The sequence below is a fragment of the Blennius ocellaris genome (assembly GCF_963422515.1).
Source record: "Blennius ocellaris genome assembly, chromosome: 8".
Lineage (NCBI taxonomy): Eukaryota > Metazoa > Chordata > Actinopteri > Blenniiformes > Blenniidae > Blennius > Blennius ocellaris.
In genome coordinates, this window is record NC_137657.1 from 4822622 (window position 1) to 4843692 (window position 21071).

Here is a 21071-nt window from a genome sequence, read left to right on the forward strand (position 1 = left end):
GATACTTTCCTCAAACACGGTGAAACGTTCCGCAGCAGTCAGTCTCTCGGTGATCAAATCTCTCAAAGCCTGAACGGAACTAAACTGAGCAGCAGGAGATTAAATATTCCCTCTGTGAGACGCGTTCAAACAGCTTCCCTCCGAAGTTTCTTCTTCTCGCTGTCATGGAGGCTCACAGCGTTTCAGCTTCATACGGACCCCTGCTGGACGGAGGCGGAACTGCAGGTTATTAAACTACGTCTGAAATAGTAGGAGCTCGTTTATGAACGGGCTGTCACGTGTATTCTTCAACTAGCCATTATTGATGTTCACTGTAAGACCCAACTAATGACCATTGTTGTGGAATTTTGAGGGTACAAACACAAGCCAATTGACTGAAAGCAAGGACTCCGCTCCAACAGACGTTTTAAAATTGTTAGCTTTATTGATCTTAAGGTTTTATCATTGGTTTTTAAATGTCTTAATGGTCATGTTGAGGCCTGGTTCTGTCACTATGGCCCACGGTTGTGGAACAGAGCTGTGGAACAGAGAAGTTACTCGTATTAAAACTAATAACTGCAGTTCGTTGCAGGCTGCCAGAAATGTTGCTGCCGCCATATAGAACAACTTCTGACACAACCACATTGAGTAAACTCAAGAGTTCTGAGGATTGGCATGAAGCCAGAAACGATCCATCCCGAACCATCCGTGACCTTGGCGCCTCTGCACACGAGCCACAAAGTCATCAGTAATTTCCCGATCAACCTTTATTCACCGCGGCCCGGCCCGGTGAGGCTTCAAGAGGCCGAGGCCACTTCAGCTGCCAGTTTAATTGGTTATTTATCCCCCGAGCCGTGAAGCCTCACGACCTCCTCGCTCTCATCTCCTTGAGAGAGAGAGAGTGGGTGAGTGAGAGAGAGAGAGAGAGAGAGAGGGAGCTGCTAAATAAGGTTGCGAGACCTGTGAGTCTTGTGATTGGGCTTGTTGAGAGTTCAGAGGCTGTAATGTGGAGTGTGTGTGTGTGTGTGTGTGTGTGTGTGTGTGTGTGTGTGTGTGTGTGTGTGTGTGTGTGTGTGTGTGTGTGTGTGTGTGTGTGTGTGTGTGTGTGTGTGTGCGTGTGTGGCATCAAGCCAAAAGCGGAGAGGAGGCAGGAGACGGAGAAACACTAAAAACCCGGCCGAACTGAAGAGACACTCGAGTGAGAAATTGCAAAAATGAGTCTGTCGAAGGCGCCGATGATTCACAGGTTCACACTTTAAAAAAAACAAACAAAAAAAAAACAGTTATCTGGGAATACAACCCCCCTCTGATCCACACACTTCACACCAACAACATTTTGTAACCACCTTTGTTTGTAGCGTAGCATTGTCTGCGTACACCTTTGTGTGGTTTTGTTATCAATTAAAAAACAACAACCAACAGCTCCCACTAGTGGCCCAACATGAACGCTACATTGGCGCAGTGGAAACGCAAATCTTTTCTGGAACAAACAAAAAAAAGCAAAAAACTTTTTTTCAATGGAAATGTGATGGAAACGGAACATGAAAGTTTGAATTCCTGGACCTTGGAAGGATTCGTCTTCTACGTCAGCGAGTCCAGTTGACTTGAGAAGAGTCTCTTTCCTGTACAGAGAAAATACATGAACACACAACGTGTTTCCCCCTTTGTTTGGCACATAGAAACTGAAGGTGAGAGACTAGAATTCCACTTCTGATAGCACAAAGTCACAAGACGTTATTTTACGGAGGTGCCAGCAAAGTGATGCAAACTTTGGTACCTTTGTTTTTATTTTGATAGATTTTTTCAAATTCTTTTTGTTGTTGATTTTTTTTTTGGAGGGGGGGGGGGGGGGTTGCTTCTCCCAACTTATGGACTGACTCACTCGTGAAAAATGATGCGTGTTTTTAAACCACCGTCTCTTTACAGATTGGCTTTCAGTACAGTATTTGTGTGTGCAGCAGATAACCTCAAGTTCTGATTCACCAAAAAAAACTTTAAAAGAAATAAATTGGAAATTTTTCCACCTTTTGTTGGATAAAGTTCTGGTTTTAAATTGAATATTGATCTTAGGTGTTCAATTACTTACAAATGTGAGTGAAAATAAGGAGCGAACAGGCGTACAAGAGACCTCTTTATTGAATTTATTAAGTTGTATTCAGACACTCAAAACTGATCAGCCCATCACTAGTAATGCTGTTTTACATCATTAAAATTCATTGAGCTGAGAGAGAGAGAGAGAGAGAGAGAGAGGTTAATGATGCTACCCGCTCATAGCCGAAGGTTAGCAAGTTCAATACAGTCCGTCATATAAAATCGAAGGGCAGTCATCAATAATTAAAACATGATCAACACTGTGCAATGCAATAAAAGTTCCTTTCAAACACGACCATGAGGAAAAAAAAAAAGAAAGAAGAAGAAGAAAGTAACAAGACACCAGAGAGGGATTTTTTGTCTTTTTTGTGTGTTAATAACACTACATTTACCTAAAAAGACCAACCACTGCTTAACATCCGACCAGTTGGTGACGGAGGTCTAGAATGAAACCAAAAGAAAAAGAAAAGGAAAGCAGACCCACATGGAACTGTACAATTGTTCGGAATCTCTTGAGAACATTTTCCCCGGTGACTTTTACGAGCGCTGCAAGCTGGAGGAAGAAGACGACGCTGCCACATTGCACCCAGAAGCAACAGTTTGTTTTTTTTTTAATTATAATGCCGTTTTGTTTTTTTGTGACAATGGGTTGTAGTCCGATTCTATGTGTGCCGTTTGAACTCTAATCTAAGAACAATTCCACCCACTGTTGAACCCTCCACGACCCAGAGATGAACAGAAAGTGACCAGATGAACAGTTTCACACAGAGTTTCGCAAGAAAACTCACCAATCGGGACGTTCAACAGTCTTTATGTTTGTATCGACTTGTGGCGAAGCGAAAGAAGAAGAAGAAGACAAAAACCCTATGACACCGTCTTCATGTGGTCCTCGACACGTTCCAGAGCTTTTCCCCCGCAACGTGGCGGCGGCCATTTGTTTTTTTTCCTTCTTTATTTGGGAAATGACAATTTATCCCCCTGCAGGTTTTCCCAGGAGGAGGCTTGGATCACACGATGGATGGAGGGATGGAGGGATTCCCCGGTTTTTATCGGAACCATTTGAGCAATAGAAAACAAACAAACAAACAAAACCTGCACTCAAATAGATTATTACAGAGGAGGCGGGGGGGACACGAACACAGTCACACGTTTCTCGCTCTTCTTTCTTAAAACGGGGGTTAGCTTTCCAACCAAATGACAAGATGGAAATGTGTGTTTTCTTTTAGGCGTTGTAGTGATACATGCATCCATTATACTGATATACACTTCTTAAAAAAAGTTTAAAAAAAAAAAAAAAAGAACATAAAAAAAAAAAAAAAAAGTATTAGAAATGCAGCTATACAGAGTCTTTTAGCTATTCCAGGGGAGTGAGGAGGAGGAGGAGGAGGAGGAGGAGGAGGAGGATGAAGGTCAGGTCTGACGTCAGGAAGCAGAGGAGCCCCATGTCCACGTGGTGTGAGGATGTGTGTGTGTGTGTGTGTGGAGGTGTGTGTGTAGCTGGGTGGTGGTGGGGGGAGGGGTTAGTTACTGCAGCAGGGGCGGCTGGTGGGCTGAGCCGTCTCTGTGAGGTCGACGCCCCGGGTCCGGCCGCTGCCGCCGCTCGCCGCCTGCGGCTCGTTCTTGGGGAGCTTCTTTGCTGCAGAGACAAAACAGGGCTTAATGAGGGCTCACGCTTTTATTCTGAAGTGGGCGCTTTTAATGTGAACGGCCTTCCTTTCTCCCCCCCCCCCCCGTAGCGCCGAGCCCCGGGCGCAGTGGTGGTGAGAATTAAAACGCTTAAAAGAATGTTAATAGACTGTTGTTCACGTACTTTTGCGCCGACTGCCAAATATCACATTTCATCAAGTCGCGTTTGATTCTCCGAGCTGCGTTGAGCATAAACTACATTTCCCACAATGCATGGCGATGAGTTCACCCACGAAGTGACGGCGCCCCGCCACCAGATGGCGTTGTACAAACACCGACGCAATTTTCGACAAGTAGATTTGAGAAATCCAGGGTTCGTCTTTGTTGAAGTTATATTTGGGTGTATTTAGAATCTCCGATGGGGCTGCAGGTGTCGACAGCAGGGTTTCAGGATCGGAGCAGGTTGACTCAATATTCGTGGGAATATGTGGGAAATCTGGACATATAATACCGTCTGAACTGCTGCAGAGGGTTTTTTTTTTATGTTATTAAAAAATAAATCTGCTCTAAAACTGTGCGTTTACAAAATAATTTAGTAAACAATAGTTTACAATCCAGTTTTTAATGGTGATTTATCCACACATCTCACTGTCTGGGTGTCGTTTACACAACGGTGCTGGGAGCCACTGGAAATGCATCGTTTAAAAAAAACATTCCAGGGTGGAACTTTTCACAAACTCTCGGGCTCAAACACAACTTTCCTGAAAGACTGCTTCTGTGCACGCAACAAACTTCCAATTTCTACTCTACTAAAATATTCCCAGAACTTTAAACATGATGATGACGTGAACTTCACCATTACTTCACCAAGACAGGCGAAGAAAAAGCAGATTTCGGGGAGATTTCCTTCATTTTTTTTGTTATTCTGTAGACATTTTTAAATCAATCTTGAGCAGTTTAATCAATAGCGTAAAGATCATAATGTAAAAATATTAAATCTACTCTTAAGGCAGAAATCCCACGACTAAGACAAACAGCACATGATTTTTTCCCTCTAGAAACTCATCAATTAACACATTTCCGTGTTGATCCGCCTCCACGTGTATGTGCACACACACTTCATATATACTGATATACTCAACTCTCATCTCCACCTCCAGGTGAAAACAAGCCTTACAGCGCCCTCTGCTGGAAAGATTTAGTCACAACAGCTTCGTCCCAATTCAATCTTTAACACTAAATCTGATCAAACACTTTTTGAAAACGTAAAATGTGTGAAAATTGCTTCATTTTGGGATTAAACAGTAATGAAAAAGGCGAGTGCGGCAAATAATTGGTGAGTGGATTAAGACTATTTAATTAGGCTTGTGTGTATCTGCAGTTGAATTTAAATGAAACATCTCAATGTGAATCCAACAGGTTAAAACTGAGTGCTATTCACTCATTCACACATATCACAAGTCGAAGAAGATGTATTTGTCGAGCTGAGATTGAATAATTGTGTTGTAAATTATTATTAGACTGAGGAAGAACTGAGGCAGAGCTGCTCTCACCGATGGCCATGAAGATCTCATTGACGTTCATCGAGGTCTTTGCTGACGTTTCCATGAAGAGCAAGCTGTTGTCATCTGCGTACGACTGTGCATCCTGCAGGAGCCACAACAACAACAACAACAACAGGAAGTGTTTAGACAAACAATCATGACATAGAAGTAGAGATGCACCATGCTGCCCCAAGTATTCGTACTCTTATTGTGAAAAACATCCCTGATAAAAGCCGTCAGGTGACGTGACATTGTGCTTCAGCAGCGTCGCCATGGGAACACGGGAGAACAGGAGCCACTGGTTAGATCCTTCAATGTTAATGACTGAAGTAAGACAGACTAAATTATGTTCAAAGTACCACATAACAAACTAATATGAAATAAGTAAATGAATGAATAAAATAAATAAATGCAGGCATTAATACACCAATAAATCAATCAATCAAAAATCAATCAAATAAAATAATAAAATACAAATAATTAAATCGGAACATTTCAGATGCAATTGCGACTCGTATCGTCTCCTGTTTTGTGTTTTTCTGGTCATTTATTTTTGTGGTTTCTTCAGAAACTGTTTGCTGAATTGTCAATAATAAATAATAGTTCGTTTGTGCTCTTTGTGTACGTGCTCCCACTTTCCCCCCAAACCCCCAAATCCCTGACACTTTGACTGGCAACCTTTTCACCTTTTTGTTTTTTGGGTGCAATTTTTTTCTAAAACCGTTTGTCGAATCGTAAACAACACTAAACACTATTCCCAAACCTTCTGCACGCTTTGAGGCTTTTTTTTGTACTCATGCACCCAAAAGAGTTGGCAAACAAAAATAAACAGGCACCGAGGAGAGGAACCAGGCACACAGAATACAAAGTGAACTAAATAAACATCCTGGTTAAACAGGAGGTCTCTCTTTTAAATAAGTGGCTCTTCTGCTCTAACTTTAGACTGCAGCAGCAGAGCTGAAGGCTTTTCAAGCTTCAGATGATAAAAACAAGCCTGATGAGCCGCTCAGAAGAGAAGTTTGGGCTCCTCTCCAGAACGAACCCAGCAAGAATCCCTCTGTGACGTGTTTGAAGGCAGAGCGTCGCCGGAACCTCCCGGAAGGTGAAGCTGAAGTTCAGACTGACCTGGAAGTCCAGCGCTCTCTTGTTCGCCAGGTCCGCCTTGTTCCCCGCCAGAGCTATTACAATATTTGGACTGGCTTGTCTCTGGAGCTCCTTCACCCAGTTCTTCGCCCGTACGAACGACTCCTGGCAAACAGGGGGGGGAGAGAGAGAGAGAGAGAGAGAGAGAGAGAGAGACAGAGACACAGAGAGAGAGAGAGAGAGAGAGAGAGAGAGAGAGAGAGAGAGAGAGAGAGAGAGAGAGAGAGAGAGACAGAGAGACAGAGACAGAGAGAGAGACAGAGAGAGACAGAGAGAGAGAGAGAGACAGAGAGACAGACAGAGAGACAGAGAGACAGAGAGACAGAGAGACAGAGAGACAGAGAGACAGAGAGAGAGACAGAGAGAGAGAGAGAGAGAGACAGAGAGAGAGACAGAGACAGAGACAGAGAGAGAGAGAGAGAGACAGAGAGACAGAGAGAGAGAGAGAGAGACAGAGAGAGAGAGAGAGAGAGAGAGAGACAGAGAGACAGAGAGAGAGACAGAGAGAGAGAGAGACAGAGGGAGAGAGAGAGAGAGAGAGAGACAGAGGGAGAGAGAGAGAGACAGAGGGAGAGAGAGAGAGAGAGAGGGAGAGAGAGACAGAGAGACAGAGAGACAGAGAGAGAGACAGAGAGAGGGAGAGACAGAGAGAGGGAGAGAGGGAGAGACAGAGAGACAGAGAGACAGAGAGACAGAGAGACAGAGAGACAGAGAGACAGAGAGAGAGAGACAGAGAGACAGAGAGAGAGAGAGAGCGAGAGAGACAGAGAGAGAGAGAGAGAGAGAGAGCGAGAGAGACAGAGAGAGAGAGAGAGAGGACGGTTACAGATCCTGTGACGAGTCGAGCAACAAGGAAGAACAAAAACCATCCTGCACTTTCAAATATCTGCTTGATATTCAAGAAACCTGAACCTGAGCCAGAATTGTACGGTGAGAATAAAAGAATAAGTGGCAGATTAATGGATTGACGGAGACAAACAACGCAAGAAATCCTAAAAGATGCACCACGATGAAGCGCCGTGCAGGCAGCTGCTTCGTTCTCTTCTTCTTCAGGCTTTTCCGCAGATTTAATCCAGATTTCTTCGGCTCAGAGGCTGAAAAGTGGTTGATGATTGTTGGAAAACACTGATGTCAATAATCTCTGTGATACTTTGTCAATATCAGGTTGAAAAATAAGAAAAAAATATTTTAAGTTGGGTTGAAGAGAAATAATTGTGTATTTGATTGTTTTATTTCTATTTAATCTGAACCAATTCTATTGCCACGACGCCAACTAACCTCACCGTTCACTTTTTTTTTTTTTTTTAAATGTGTTTAAAAAAAAAAAATTTTTTTCATGTTTGTAGAAACATTTTCTGGCATGAAATCAACAATTATTAAAATATTTATTCTTTTATTTATTTTTCTAATAAATTTTAGTCACAAAAATACTACAATTCTTTTATTTGTAATGATAAAAAACAAGTTTCAAGAAATGAGAATTAATATAATAATAATAATAATAATAAATATGCACGAAAGGGAATTTTAATGAGCTATCAAAATGTTGCTGTTCTAATACAACAAATAAATGTTTTTTCATCTTTTCACTCCATTTTGAGCACAAACTAAATCCTTCATATTTCAAAAGGAGTTAATCCCTATACCTCATCTACTCTCACCACTACCTCATTGATCCGACTGACAATAATCAGATTACTCAGGTCCTACTCGACTACTTTGGGGATATTTGAGTCTCTGAATGAGGAACTTTTCTCCAATCAAGGAGCCTGAAAGGAGAACGAGGATCCACAAACACCTCCGGAGCCCGACGGCTCCTCACCTCGTTTGTGATGTCATAGACCACGATGGCGGCCTGCGCTCCTCTGTAGTACATGGGAGCCAGACTGTGGTAGCGCTCCTGACCGGCCGTGTCCCAGATCTCAAACTTGACTGTCGTGTCGTCCAAACATACCGTCTGGGTCAGGAAGGCCGCTGCAGGGGACACGGAGAGGGACATTGAGGGACGGGCGGGACAGTGCAGAGGTCCGTGCTGGACATACACATTTTTATCTTTCATTTCATTCATACGTCACGAGGGCTTTGAGCGGAATCGGCTAAATAATGCTTAGAGAAGGTCAAACTGATTAGAGTAGACAAAATAGCTTTACCTAGAAAAGGTCAAAAGGATAAACACTCAAAACTCAACTAAAACTAGTAAATCCACCAAATTAAAAAAATCCCAAAACAGCTGAAAATGCAGTAAAACGTCAACCTTCCCAAACTGTCGTGAAGAAACTTCCTAAACACGAAGCGAGTTTTTGTTTCTACATCAGACTATGTTTCCACTTCAGAAGCTATTTTGTCATGTAAAGTTAGTGTGTGGGATCTGATTGGCCCGTACAGCTTCCAGGAAGAAGTCCACTGGCCCCGGAACATGGATTGTAAAATTAGCGGCAGACCAAAGCAGGAACTGGCGCCTAATTGCTGCTTCTGACCGGTTCCATCATTTAATTGTTCGGTGTGGCTTCTCGCTGAAACGCCACGTCTCTCACGGCGTCCAGCCTCAGGGGCACGTACCTCCGATCGTGCTCTCCTGGAACTCGTGGAACTGACCCTTGACGAATCGGAGCACGAGGCTGGACTTGCCCACCGCCGACTCTCCGAGGAGCACCAGTTTGAACTGGCAGATCTTGTTGCCTGCGTTGGGCCCGTTGGGCCGCGTGGCTCCGCCCCTGTTTGCCATGTCGCGCTGCGCGGTGTCGTCCCCCCGGGGAAGCTGACGGACTGGGAAGGACGAGAGGAAACCACCTGAGGGACGAGCGAGAGAGAGAGATGAAGAGACGAGAAAAGTTTTAATGACCTTTGAGGGTCTTTGAATTTGGAATGTATTTCGTCAGTCTTCAGAAAACAAAACTGAACAAACGACTCAATTATGAGACGAATCAGCTGAAAGGTTTTCGTATAAAGCAAAAGCTTATTCACACCTTCTCCGTGAGGCTCTCAAGATAATGTCACACAATCTGGTTTACAATACACATTCAATATATACGACACACAAGTTTTATATATACAGTTTATATATAAACATCAAACATATATTTATACATACACACACATTTACACGTACACATGAATGTACATGACCTACACATGATATTAATAATATACTATTTAAATTTCAATTACATTTTAAATACAAAATTTAGTATGGCAACATTTAAATTAATATTCTTCTGTATCACATTATATACTTTGAATTATGTTTATTAAGAAACAATATATGTTATGCTGTTATATACATATTCTATGTCATTGCTGTCTTCGGTAAAACTGTTGCTCTTCTTTCTTATACTTACTGATGAAATATGATTTAAAAAGCTTTTTAAACTGGGTTCCTGTTGGCTCTTTGCCATGATTACATGCTAAACCAACCACAAGAAGACTTTAACGTCGACCTAATGTTTTGTATTTATCGCAGGTTCTACCCGTCTTCGGATTGTGGCGATCCGATTAAATGAGCGAACGAACAATCGTTCTTCATCCACCAAATGTGGGTCTGACGTGAGCATCGGCAGCGCTTCAGCAAGTTATTGATAAGTCAAGATGTTAAACGCGACTCAAACGTGATTGACTGTGCTTGTCTTTATAATTTATGTAAACTTGAAAGGTTCTGATTCCTATGTGGTCAAATTTGCATGTCTGCATGACAGAAATTGCAAAATAGGTAAGAATTGAGGATGAAGACGGCGGGCCAAACACGCTGGGACACTGGGCCTCGTCTGGCCCTGGGGCCAGAGTTTGGACAAACCTGTCTGAGTTATGGCTTTTCATAACACAGATGAGTAAAATCTTTGAAACAATACAGTCACTCACATAACACCCGTCCGAAAATGTTGGTAAGACTCTCAAAAACTGTGAAATACTTCATATTTGGTGGCCTGCGTGGTAGAAGGGAGGTAAATGTACTAATAACAAATATGGAGAAAGACTCTGACTGCTCATGTTTTAGGGCTGATTTGAGATGATTGGGTTCACACACTTGCAAACGATCACAGATTTTTTTTTCAAAAACAAGGTGTAGCGACAGGTACAACACATTAAGAATCCTACTTCGCCCTGCGGTCTCAGCAATCTGATCGTAAAGGTCAGAAATACACTGAAGTGTTCCATTGCGTGAAAAAGTTGTCCAACTGGTGTGACTGTGGGAATCTGAGCAAAACAACACGTCTGTGGGGCTGGCTGTTTTACAGGGGATTATGACACTGATCGGGGCTCATGTGAAGGTAAAGTTACAACAGAGATCTGAAGTTCAGACATGACCAAAAAACAACAACAACAACAACAAACAACAGCCATATTAACACACAACAACAACAACAGATTATCTCCATAACCTCGGACGTGTGTCATCGCCGCCGTACGAGCAGACACGGGCGTGGAAATCCAAAAATAATGCTTTGTAACTTGGTTGAAATCGCATTACGACACAAGAGATAACCACAAATAACCTGTTCTGTTAGTTGCTAGCGTTAGCACCCAGTGCTACTAGCTGCCCAGTTCAAAACAGACACACAACCACAACAACACACATCCGGACGATTTAACGGAAAGCTTTGCTTCGGGGTCGGGTCGCAAACACGAACCGACCTGCACCGATGTGTGACATTTACGTAACGTTTGAGAAACGCCAGCTGATCAGAGGGCTTCTTTTTTTTTTTTTTTTTTTTTTTGGGTGTGTACAGCTAGTGACAGCTAGCCAGCATTAGCTCCATGACGGGGGATTTGTGATCAACCAGCACCTCTGATCGGGCTGATCGGTGTTTCTGTTCTCACACGCGGCCGCTCGTAAACGTGTTTATGATATAATAGCAGGAACTCGTTAGGTTTACAAGCTAAGATAACTCGCACGGCCCTCTGTCAGGGCTGGTGGAGCTAACGTTAGTCGTCGGGAGGAGCCCTGCTGTTAGCCATTAGCATAGCCGCGGCTCATCTCAGATACTCACCTACAGAACGAAGAGTGTAATTAATGATGTCTCCGGAACAGGATCGGTAGCACGGATCACAGCGTGTCGGCTAGCTGGATTTCATAAGGCTCTGCGATGATCTCCCTCTGCCACTTCTTTCAACTTCCCTTTTCGCATCGTACGAACGATGATGACAGATCGGATGACATCGGAGAGCTTCGGAGCACTTCGGAAATGTTCGGACAACTTCGGCTCGACAGTCCGCCAGAGCCCAACACCACTCATTTACTCCCACTTTTATACCAAAACATCACAAATAAAACATGTTTTATGTATATATATATATATACACACACACACACACACACACACACACACATATATATATGACGAGAAAGATATATAAAAACGAAAAACCAGAAAATAATCATAAATAGAATGTGTTTGACGATCAAGAATGAATAAATGAGCATAAATAGAAGTAAACAATTTCTCACTTCTCACAAATTTCAAGTACATTTAACACTCAATAGGACACGTATTGAAATGAGTGTTGTAGCTTAAAATTGCTTCTCTGTACTGTACATGGAATTTAAAAAAAAAGAGTAAACTGTTAAAAAAAAAAAAGCAAAAAAAAAACCTTGAGGATAAAATTTAATGAAAAAAAAGTTTTAACTTTTTAACAGTTAAAATATTAAGAAAATATCTCATATTGAACATTCATTTTGATTTAATATAATTTAGTTATAAAGTTGGCAGAGTAAATTAGTATGTTTCGCTGAATTTTAGAATGAATATCTTTTTTTTATTATTATTTTCATCTATTTATCTCGATTGAAGCTTCTACTCAATTGTGACGTCGTTGCTAGGCAACGGGACTCAAACAGGCTCGCGGCTCCGGGACGTCTAAAAGTTTCTGTCTCAATACACTCCTTTCTCCTTTAAACCTCTAGAAACTGCTCCAGCGGCCAGAGAAGAGGAGAATAAACAGGTGAAGTGAAGATGAGTGAAGCTGACGAGCTGAAACATGAAGATAAACGTGTGGACATGACGGCGGCGGTGAGTCCGGAGAGTTAACGTGTTTTATTTTACACTGAATGAAGTGAAAGAAAGCGAGCTTCGTTTTTTGTGTCCGTTTCTTTAAAACCAGGCGGGGAAAGTAAAACCTGCAGGAGACCGAGCTCAGAGCTGCTTCCAACAGGAGGAGCGGGTGAGAGAGAGTGTGTGTGTGTGTGTGTGTGTGTGTGTGTGTGTGTGTGTGTGTGTGTGTGTGTGTGTGTGTGTGTGTGTGTGTGTGTGTGTGTGTGTGTGTGTGTGTGTGTGTGTGTGTGTGTGTGTGTGTGTGTGTGTGTGTGTGTGTGTGTGTGTGTGTGTGTGTGTGTGTGTGTGTGTGTGAGAGAGAGCGAGAGAGAGAGAGAGAGTGTGTGTGTGTGTGTGTGCGTGTGTGTGTGAGAGAGAGAGAGAGAGAGAGAGAGAGAGTGTGTGCGTGTGAGAGAGAGAGGGTGTGTGCGTGTGTGTGAGAGAGAGAGAGAGAGAGTGTGTGTGTGTGTGTGTGTGTGTGTGTGTGTGTGTGTGTGTGTGTGTGTGTGTATGTGTGTGTGTGTGAGAGAGAGAGAGAGAGAGAAAGAGTGTGTGTGTGTGTGTGTGAGAGAGAGAGAGAGAGTGTGTGTGTGAGAGAGAGAGAGAGAGTGTGAGAGTATGTGTGTGTGTGAGAGAGAGAGAGAGAGAGAGAAAGAGTGTGTGTGTGTGTGAGAGAGAGAGAGAGAGTGTGTGTGTGTGTGTGTGTGTGTGTGTGTGTGTGTGTGTGTGTGTGTGTGTGTGTGAGAGAGAGAGAGAGAGAGAGAAAGAGAGAGAGAGAAAGAGTGTGTGTGTGTGTGTGAGAGAGAGAGAGAGAGAGTGTGTGTGTGAGAGAGAGAGAGAGAGTGTGAGAGTATGTGTGTGTGTGTGAGAGAGAGAGAGAGAGAGAAAGAGTGTGTGTGTGTGTGTGAGAGAGAGAGAGAGAGTGTGTGTGTGTGTGTGTGTGTGTGTGTGTGTGTGTGTGTGTGTGTGTGTGTGTGTGTGTGTGTGTGTGTGTGTGTGTGTGTGTGTGTGTGTGTGTAAAACCTTTAGAACAGTGAATGTTGCAGCATATAAAGTGGTACATCGTTGGTTCATTCTTCAATCTGCTGGTTCCGGCCCCAGACTCCGCCGGTGGTGAGGAAACACCGTGACGGCCTCCAGCCGGGAGCGGGAGCCGCCCGGCTGCACCGGGGGAAGGCCTACGACCTGAACATGGCCGACTCCCTCGTACATGGCGTCACCACCAAGTCCTCCATGGCGGTGAGTTTCCCTTCGCCACAAACCTGCCTGGCGTGTGTTCAGGGCTCGTTTCTACCACAGTTCCAAGTGAAAATGCAAAACCTCTGTTGAGCTTTGGGTCTGTTTACACAACAACAACAACAACAACAGTAGCACTGAAAATTCAACTTTTTTTCAAAAACGGCAGATGTTTCATTACAAAAACAAACAACAGCACCAACTCGTGGCCCGACATGAAAACTACATGGTTATCAGGGTGTTTTTTTTTGCTGTTGCCATGTAAACGGACATCGTTTTTAGAACGTTGCCATGTAAACAAAACTTTTCTCAAACGAAAAACACAAAAACGAACACTTTTCATAAAAGACCTTTAAATTCAAACTTTTCATATGAAACCCCCGAAGTCCTCAGAACGAGGTTCATTCCGCGGTTCAGAGTCAGGTTTTGGTTTGTCTGCTCCTCACTTCAACCGACCGATCCATTCACTCATTCTCAGGACTTGAGGCGATGTTTGTTGAGGCTTTACAGTAAATATCCCGATGACTCCACGACCTCTTGACAGGGTGGAAGCTTGATCAACCCTCCGCAGAAGACAGCGTTCCAGGAGAAGCTGCAGCAGGTCAGTGAGTCGGTGTACAGGAAGGCGGCGCTCGGCCGCGCCCAGCTGCCCGCCTGGTGCGACCGCGACGCCACGTTTGGCGTGAGAACGGAGAAAGGTCGAGCAAACCACAAGGCATACAAAGTCTTCACACCGTCGCCTTTCAGCCGCTGCTTGAATGTGGCCTTTTTATTTTTTGTGAAGGTCTGGATGTACGTGACATCATCAACCCTCCCAAAACAGCGGAGGAGCTGGAGAGGGAAGCCCAGGACCAGCACGAACTTTATATCAGAAGCCACAAAGCCTATTTTGTTGGTAAGAAGTATAAAATAAAACAAACAAACAAACCAAAAACAAAACATTAACACAGCGAAGAATGTCTTTTATCACAATATGCCGATTTTGCTGTATTTGGCCCCGTTTACACGTTTCAAGTGAAAACGCAAGCTTTTGTTGTTGTTATTGCCACGTCTACTCACACGTGTGCCGTCATGCTGTTTACTTGTTTGTGTACCACGCTGTGTAATCTGGGCTTCAGGGGAACAAGTGGACAGAAAGTACGACTGGAGCCACTCCAGTAAAGACGCCAGGTTTGGGATGGCAACGCCTCATCATGACGACGGGCGGACGATGGGGGAAACTCTTCACTGGACTGGAGAGACACGGAGGTAAAGTGCTGGAAGAACAAGTGACCCTTGACCCTTGACCCTTGTTTCCAGTACCAGCCGGTCTGGTACCAGACGGAATTTGTGGATGTTTCCCCGAAAGCATCGTGACCAACCGTTACTGTTTTTCGCCAACCCCCTCCATTGACGTACAGGAACTACGGAACGGAAGCAGCAACTTTATTTAATGAACAAAACTGCTAAATTGCATAAACAGTGTAGCGTCCAGTCGATATTGTAGAAAGCCAGAACCGGTGGTAAATTACTGTATTGCCATCCGTGTCATCAACCAACGTAAGAGCTGGCTATAAAAACAAATAAACAATAATCACAATTACATTTTGACCGTTACCCAGCTATTACATCGGTTAGCGTTCCAAATCACAATTTTGTGATAAACATTTCAATTAGATCGAATAATATTTCTCAGTAACATAACAAACTTTATTCCCCCATTGACTGAAGCTAAACTTTAAAGTTTTAAACGTTTTCCGTGACCTTTTTCCGTTTTAAGCCATGAACCTTTTCTTTCGTCTTTTTTCTCCGTTGGTCAAGCATTTCTGTTACCGAACTTCCGGTCGCTATGGTTACCAAAATAAAAGCTCAATGCCGTAAAAATAAAACTGTAGCTATAATGTAAATAGTACAAAACTACTCTGTTGGTCTTTACAAACAGTAAGAAAATGTGGCGTTAATACAGAGAACTATATGTCAACGTCTGTGGTGTAAATGGAAATGTATAAATGAACATCTCTCTGTGAAATAAGCATCTAATCTGTAAACATACATTACCTGAATTAGATAGTATTTTTTGAATTATTTGACCTTAAATTGTATAAAAATCATGCTAATTAGTTTATTTGACAAGTAGAAAATGGTTCGTTGTTTTTGTGTGACCTTGTCTTGTTTTTTGTGACGGGTCGGTGTGAATAAGCTTTTGACTCAACCGACAACCTTTCAGCTGATTAGTTGGACAACTGAGTGCCGCTTGTACTATTTTGTTTTCTGACGACTGCAGAAATAATAATAAGAAAAAATTAGTAAAAAAAATATAAAAAGACTCATATCATGAAATAATATTTTCCTGACTATTAGCTGATACCTTCTTGACACTTAATTACAAATAAGTTATGGATTTTTATGGTTCATGAGCTTCATGCCTCCGATACATGGGTGATGCGTTCAGGTGCATCATGTAACTTCAATACGTCTTTCTTTCGTTTTTTTCGTTTTAATTTGGTGAGTACGGCTTATATGCAGGTGCGCTCAATAATCCGGAAATTACAGTAGTCGTCCCAAACCTCGTGTCGAGTTTTCAGTCATGGATGTTTGTATTTAATCTGGAAAAATGAAATGTTAAATTTGTTTTGTGAAAGGTTTTACAATCCAAACAGTGTTTGGAAGAGAGCCAGCGACACTGCAACCATGACAACTGAAATCGGAGCAGCCGGCAATGAGTAAGTTCTGCTCACAATTAATCCAGTGGCTTTTTATTTATTATAGTTTGTTTGTTTGTTTGTGTATGTGTGTATTTGTTATTTCTTTCTTTATTCATGCATTCATTTATTTATTTGTTTAAATTTGGATTTATTTATTTTCAAACAGACATTCAACTTCTGTTTTTCCCAGGACGGAAATCAAACTCCCTGTTCCACCCGACCACCGCTTTGGAATTGTCTTGACAGCAGATAAATTTGGTAAAAAAAAATAAAATAAAAAAAATTAATAATTAAGTATTCCATGCTGTATTAAATACACACAGTGAAATTGTTTGTCTGCTCAGGTGTTGCTGAAATGTTCCAGTGGGCCCGAGGAGCAGAGCGGCAGCGCAGCCTGGTCGGTGCAGTGCAGCACCGCCTCAAGAAGACCAACTTCAACAGGTTCGACTCGCTGCTGCAGGCCTTCAGGCACTACGACAAGGTGCAGACAGTCACTGCAGGCCTCAAATAAGCCACGGGTGTTAAATTAAAAAAACAAAAAAACAAAAACCTTGTTCTGAAATGTGTTTTATTAGAAAGGGAAAGGAATGATTGACAGAGAGGACCTGCACGCAGTGTGCCGTGAGTTTGGGCTGGACGTGAGCCAGTCGGTCATCGACGACCTGATGGAGTACTGCGACGCCGACCGGGACGGAGCCATCAACTTCCTGGAGTTCGGGAACTTCCTCAACTGGAAGGACAAGATGCCCATCAGCCGCCAGGAGGAGCAGGTCTTGACCCAAGGCGAGTTCACGTCCCGGCGCTTTACATCCGAAAACAGACGAGTGCAAAGTGGAAACCACAGAACTGGTGGGAGTTCAATTAGTGTCTTTTGGTTGTTTCAGAGCTTCAGATGGACGCGACTCCAGTGGACATAGAAAGCAAATCCTCCGAATCAGAGGAGCTCCGTCCCTCTCAGACCCTGGTCCGAGCCGAGGACCTGGAGCCCGTCGAGCCAGCGAGTTCACTGAAGACCCTCAGGGTCCTGAGGCGACTGAAAACTTCCACAGACCACTTCAAGACCTCGTCCTCCTTCATCGGCGCCGAGGTTCCCTTCATCCCAGGTAATAACCTCGAGCAGGGGTCGGCGACCTTTAATGCTCAAAGAGACAGTTGGTCCCGTTTCACACTGAACACAACACCCAGGGACACACACACCTACACTGTCACTCACAATATCACTGTGATATTATGGTGGGTAAGATCAAAGAAGCACGCTAGAGAAAACACTTATACTTTACAACAGGCGTGTACATCAGTCTTTTATTTTGACAGTCCCACAGGCGGACCATGCCAGGAGGACACGACACACAAAACCTTCTTCACTGCTGGTTGACAACTTACAACTAATAAACTAAACTACATGAACTAAGCAACAAAAACACAACACAACACAATTATTAGCAACACTACAAACCTAATATAACCCCCAATAATTACATTTAAAACGCGACAAACAGGAACTCCCATGATGCATTGCAGCTCTCAGCTCCTTTATTGCTACACATTATTAAAATGGAAGATCAATGTGTGAGATGTGGATTGTTAGAACCATGAGTGTGATGGTGTGTCTTTAATGTCCTGTAGTTGTTGTGTAATTCACTAGAATGTTCCGTCACTCTCAACAAGACTGTAATGAACATCCTGGAACTGTCGGCTTTTACTGTGAAAGGTACAGGAAGCTCCCAGCTTCAGACACCAGTTGAGCCGCTGTCATGACCTGCAGCCGCAATTCTACGTTCTTCATCCATTATTGTTGTAATGACGTCACATCGCTGCTCGTTCACGACCCTACATTTTACCACTCTTTGTAGGGACTGCGCTCTGGATGGCCTTGCCTCCTTACGTCCCTCTCTGGGTGGCCTTGCCTCCTTACGTCCCTCTCTGGATGGCCTTGCCTCCTTACGTCCCTCTCTGGATGGCCTTGCCTCCTTACGTCCCTCCAGGATGAACGGCAGTGGGACGGAGGCTCCAGGAGCCGCAGTAGAGGGACCAAAGAGTGGAGGCTCCGGAGCCACGGGTTGCCGACCCCTGACCTAGAGGAATTGCTGAGTCGGCGTTGCATGGGACTGTACATCTTCACTAACAGATATCATTTCTCACTTCTCTCGACAGATGCTCGTGCCTTCGGCGTCCCCACGGTGCGCCACGACCTCCCGCCCCCACGCATCAAGAGAGTCAGCGACACCACCAACTACGGCGAGACGTCCACGGCAGCCAACCTGCTGCACCCGTCACTGGCGGCTCGCCAAGGCATGTTGGAGGAACACTACTTCTGCCCTCGCTCCAAGACAGAGGTACCGACACATCACTGTCACTGCTGCTCTCTGGAGCTCCGCCCACTAACACACTGAGCAGTTTGACTTTAGTTTTGATATTAGCAGTGATGTGAGTGGATTTCTATCTGTCTTCATCCATCCATCCATCATCTATCTATCTATCTATCTATCTATCTATCTATCTATCTATCTATCATCTATCTATCATCTATCTATCTATCTATCTATCTATCTATCTATCTATCTATCTATCTATCATCTATCTATCATCTATCTATCTATCTATCTATCTATCTATCTATCTATCTATCATCTATCTATCTATCTATCTATCTATCTATCTATCTATCTATCTATCATCTATCTATCATCTATCTATCTATCTATCTATCTATCTATCTATCATCTATCTATCATCTATCTATCTATCTATCTATCTATCTATCTATCTATCTATCTATCATCTATCTATCTATCTATCATCTATCTATCATCTATCTATCTATCTATCTATCTATCTATCTATCTATCATCTATCTATCATCTATCTATCTATCTATCTATCTATCTATCTATCTATCATCTATCTATCATCTATCTATCTATCTATCTATCTATCTATCTATCTATCTATCTATCATCTATCTATCATCTATCTATCTATCTATCTATCTATCTATCTATCTATCTATCATCTATCTATCTATCTATCTATCTATCTATCTATCTATCTATCTATCATCTATCTATCATCTATCTATCTATCTATCTATCTATCTATCTATCTATCATCTATCTATCTATCTATCTATCTATCTATCTATCTATCTATCTATCTATCTATCTATCTATCTATCTATCTATCTATCTATCATCTATCTATCTATCTATCATCTATCTATCATCTATCTATCTATCTATCTATCACAGATGGGTGAGATCTTCCAGAACATCGGGGTGAGTCTTCCTGAGGAGAGGTTTGAGGAGGTCTGGCAGGAGGCGTCCAGCTCTCACCCCAACGGGGACGTTTGTGTGGAGAGTTTCCGGAACGCCCTCAGAAAAATAAAAGCAATGTGAAACGTTCCTGTCACTGGTTCACTGTTTGCTCACAATCACCATCGAGGGTTCGGTTGAATCTTCGCGAAAGACTTGATTGTTTGACAGAATAGAATAGAATAGAAATACTTTATGAATCCCAGAGGAAACATCTTTGTCTATATTCAAACAATCTGCCTGGAAACAATGAGATGGATCTATATCTACTGTTTAGTGTTTTACTCAATTATTAGTAACCGTCTGTGTCAGAAACTGTGATAATAGTTATTATTTACTAATTAACACTCAATTTGACATCAAAAACGTAGAGCTGTGTGAGGAAACTAGTACCTGGAGAGTAGGAACCCCTCAGGGAGAGCCGGGAAACTCCAAACAGAAAAGTCCCCAAGCCCCAAACGCCAATATTCTCTCTGTGAGGAACACGCGCCAAGTGAAAGGTTGAATTTATACAAACGTAGAAGAACAAAAAAAAGTGTGGAAAATGTGTTTTTGTGACTACTTCTTCTATTTTAATAACTTTACTGGATTATGAAGTGAAGAGAAACGTTGCACCTCCTGGGTAATCCACAATATTTGTGTTTTTTTCACCTTTGTCAAGTTGATCGTCGGTAATAAAGCACAGAAGGACCGAGTTGGTCTTTGAAGCTATATTTTTATGATTGGGAACTGCAACAAACAACTCATCTGATGCAGTTCTAAACGCAGCATTACAAAGCAGCGGTACATTTATATCTATATTTGTTTGGGTTTTTTTTTTTTTCCCTCTGAGAATCCCTGACGTGTGTTTTTGTAGATTTCGCTCACGTTCGGGAATCGTCTCAATTCGTATTCAGTTTGACAGGAACGCACAAAGGAGCTTCGACGCTTGACTCCGAACAGCGTCAGTAATACTGAGACGTCTGTCGACACACAAAAGAGCTCGTTTTCATGTCGTCTATCACTGCAGGAAACCTGATCCACCTAATCTGCTGTGAAACGGCGTTAAATGACATCTTTGAACTCAACAATCAACTATTAATACGGGCTAAAAAAAAAAATTAAAAAAACCCAACAGATTTACGTAAATATAAAGAGACGCCTCCTCTGTATCCTGCCGTTTGTTGTGTCAGACTATTAGGTTTGATTTGCAAGCGTATTTATCTGCTAATTGTATTAATCAAGCCTTAAATGAGAGTGTGACAGAGATAACACAAAGGATTTGCGGCGGAGATGCGTGCAGACAGACGCCATCTCAAAAAGGTAGCGCCGATTGTTTGCAATCGGTCTCGCTGCCGGGATTAATGGAGCGGGCTGGCGTGCGGCCGCGGCCCATCTATGTCGGAATCCACGATAAAAATAACCAATAAAAAAAGAAAAAAGTCGCCTTTG

The 21071-nt window shown here is 42.8% G+C and overlaps 2 protein-coding genes across 2 annotated transcripts; one reads left to right on the plus strand and one right to left on the minus strand.

Annotated features, from left to right (window-relative positions):
* Window positions 1-2103: 2103 nt before the first annotated feature.
* Window positions 2104-11507, minus strand: LOC308133589 (ras-related protein Rab-5A-like). Its single transcript, XM_080501038.1, has 6 exons — window positions 11369-11507; window positions 8943-9173; window positions 8206-8357; window positions 6366-6488; window positions 5250-5343; window positions 2104-3706 (listed from the first exon to the last, which is right to left on the minus strand). Exons 2-6 carry the CDS (start codon window positions 9106-9108, stop codon window positions 3591-3593), a joined length of 651 nt encoding a protein of 216 aa, XP_080357164.1. The 5' UTR covers window positions 9109-9173; window positions 11369-11507; the 3' UTR covers window positions 2104-3590.
* Window positions 11508-12306: 799 nt separating this feature from the next.
* Window positions 12307-20572, plus strand: efhb (EF-hand domain family, member B; the record flags this gene model as incomplete). The annotated part of the gene is made up of 12 exons (XM_080501277.1): window positions 12307-12388; window positions 12480-12539; window positions 13511-13648; window positions 14190-14343; window positions 14430-14540; window positions 14764-14893; window positions 16520-16587; window positions 16674-16810; window positions 16905-17112; window positions 17214-17432; window positions 18484-18665; window positions 20537-20572. The coding sequence occupies exons 1-12, from the start codon at window positions 12332-12334 to the stop codon at window positions 20570-20572; spliced, it is 1500 nt and encodes a 499-aa protein (XP_080357403.1). The 5' UTR covers window positions 12307-12331.
* Between the last annotated feature and the right edge of the window lie 499 nt (window positions 20573-21071).

Bases quoted from the DNA above. Each gene is read 5' to 3' on its own strand.
- LOC308133589 (XM_080501038.1), bottom strand. From the start codon at position 9,108: ATGGCAAACAGGGGCGGAGCCACGCGGCCCAACGGGCCCAACGCAGGC. The intron at 6,489-8,205 runs GTGAGGAGCCGT...CCTGTTTGCCAG, and splicing joins TCTATGACATCACAAACGAG to GAGTCGTTCGTACGGGCGAA. The intron at 5,344-6,365 runs GTCAGTCTGAAC...TGGCTCCTGCAG, and splicing joins AGAGAGCGCTGGACTTCCAG to GATGCACAGTCGTACGCAGA.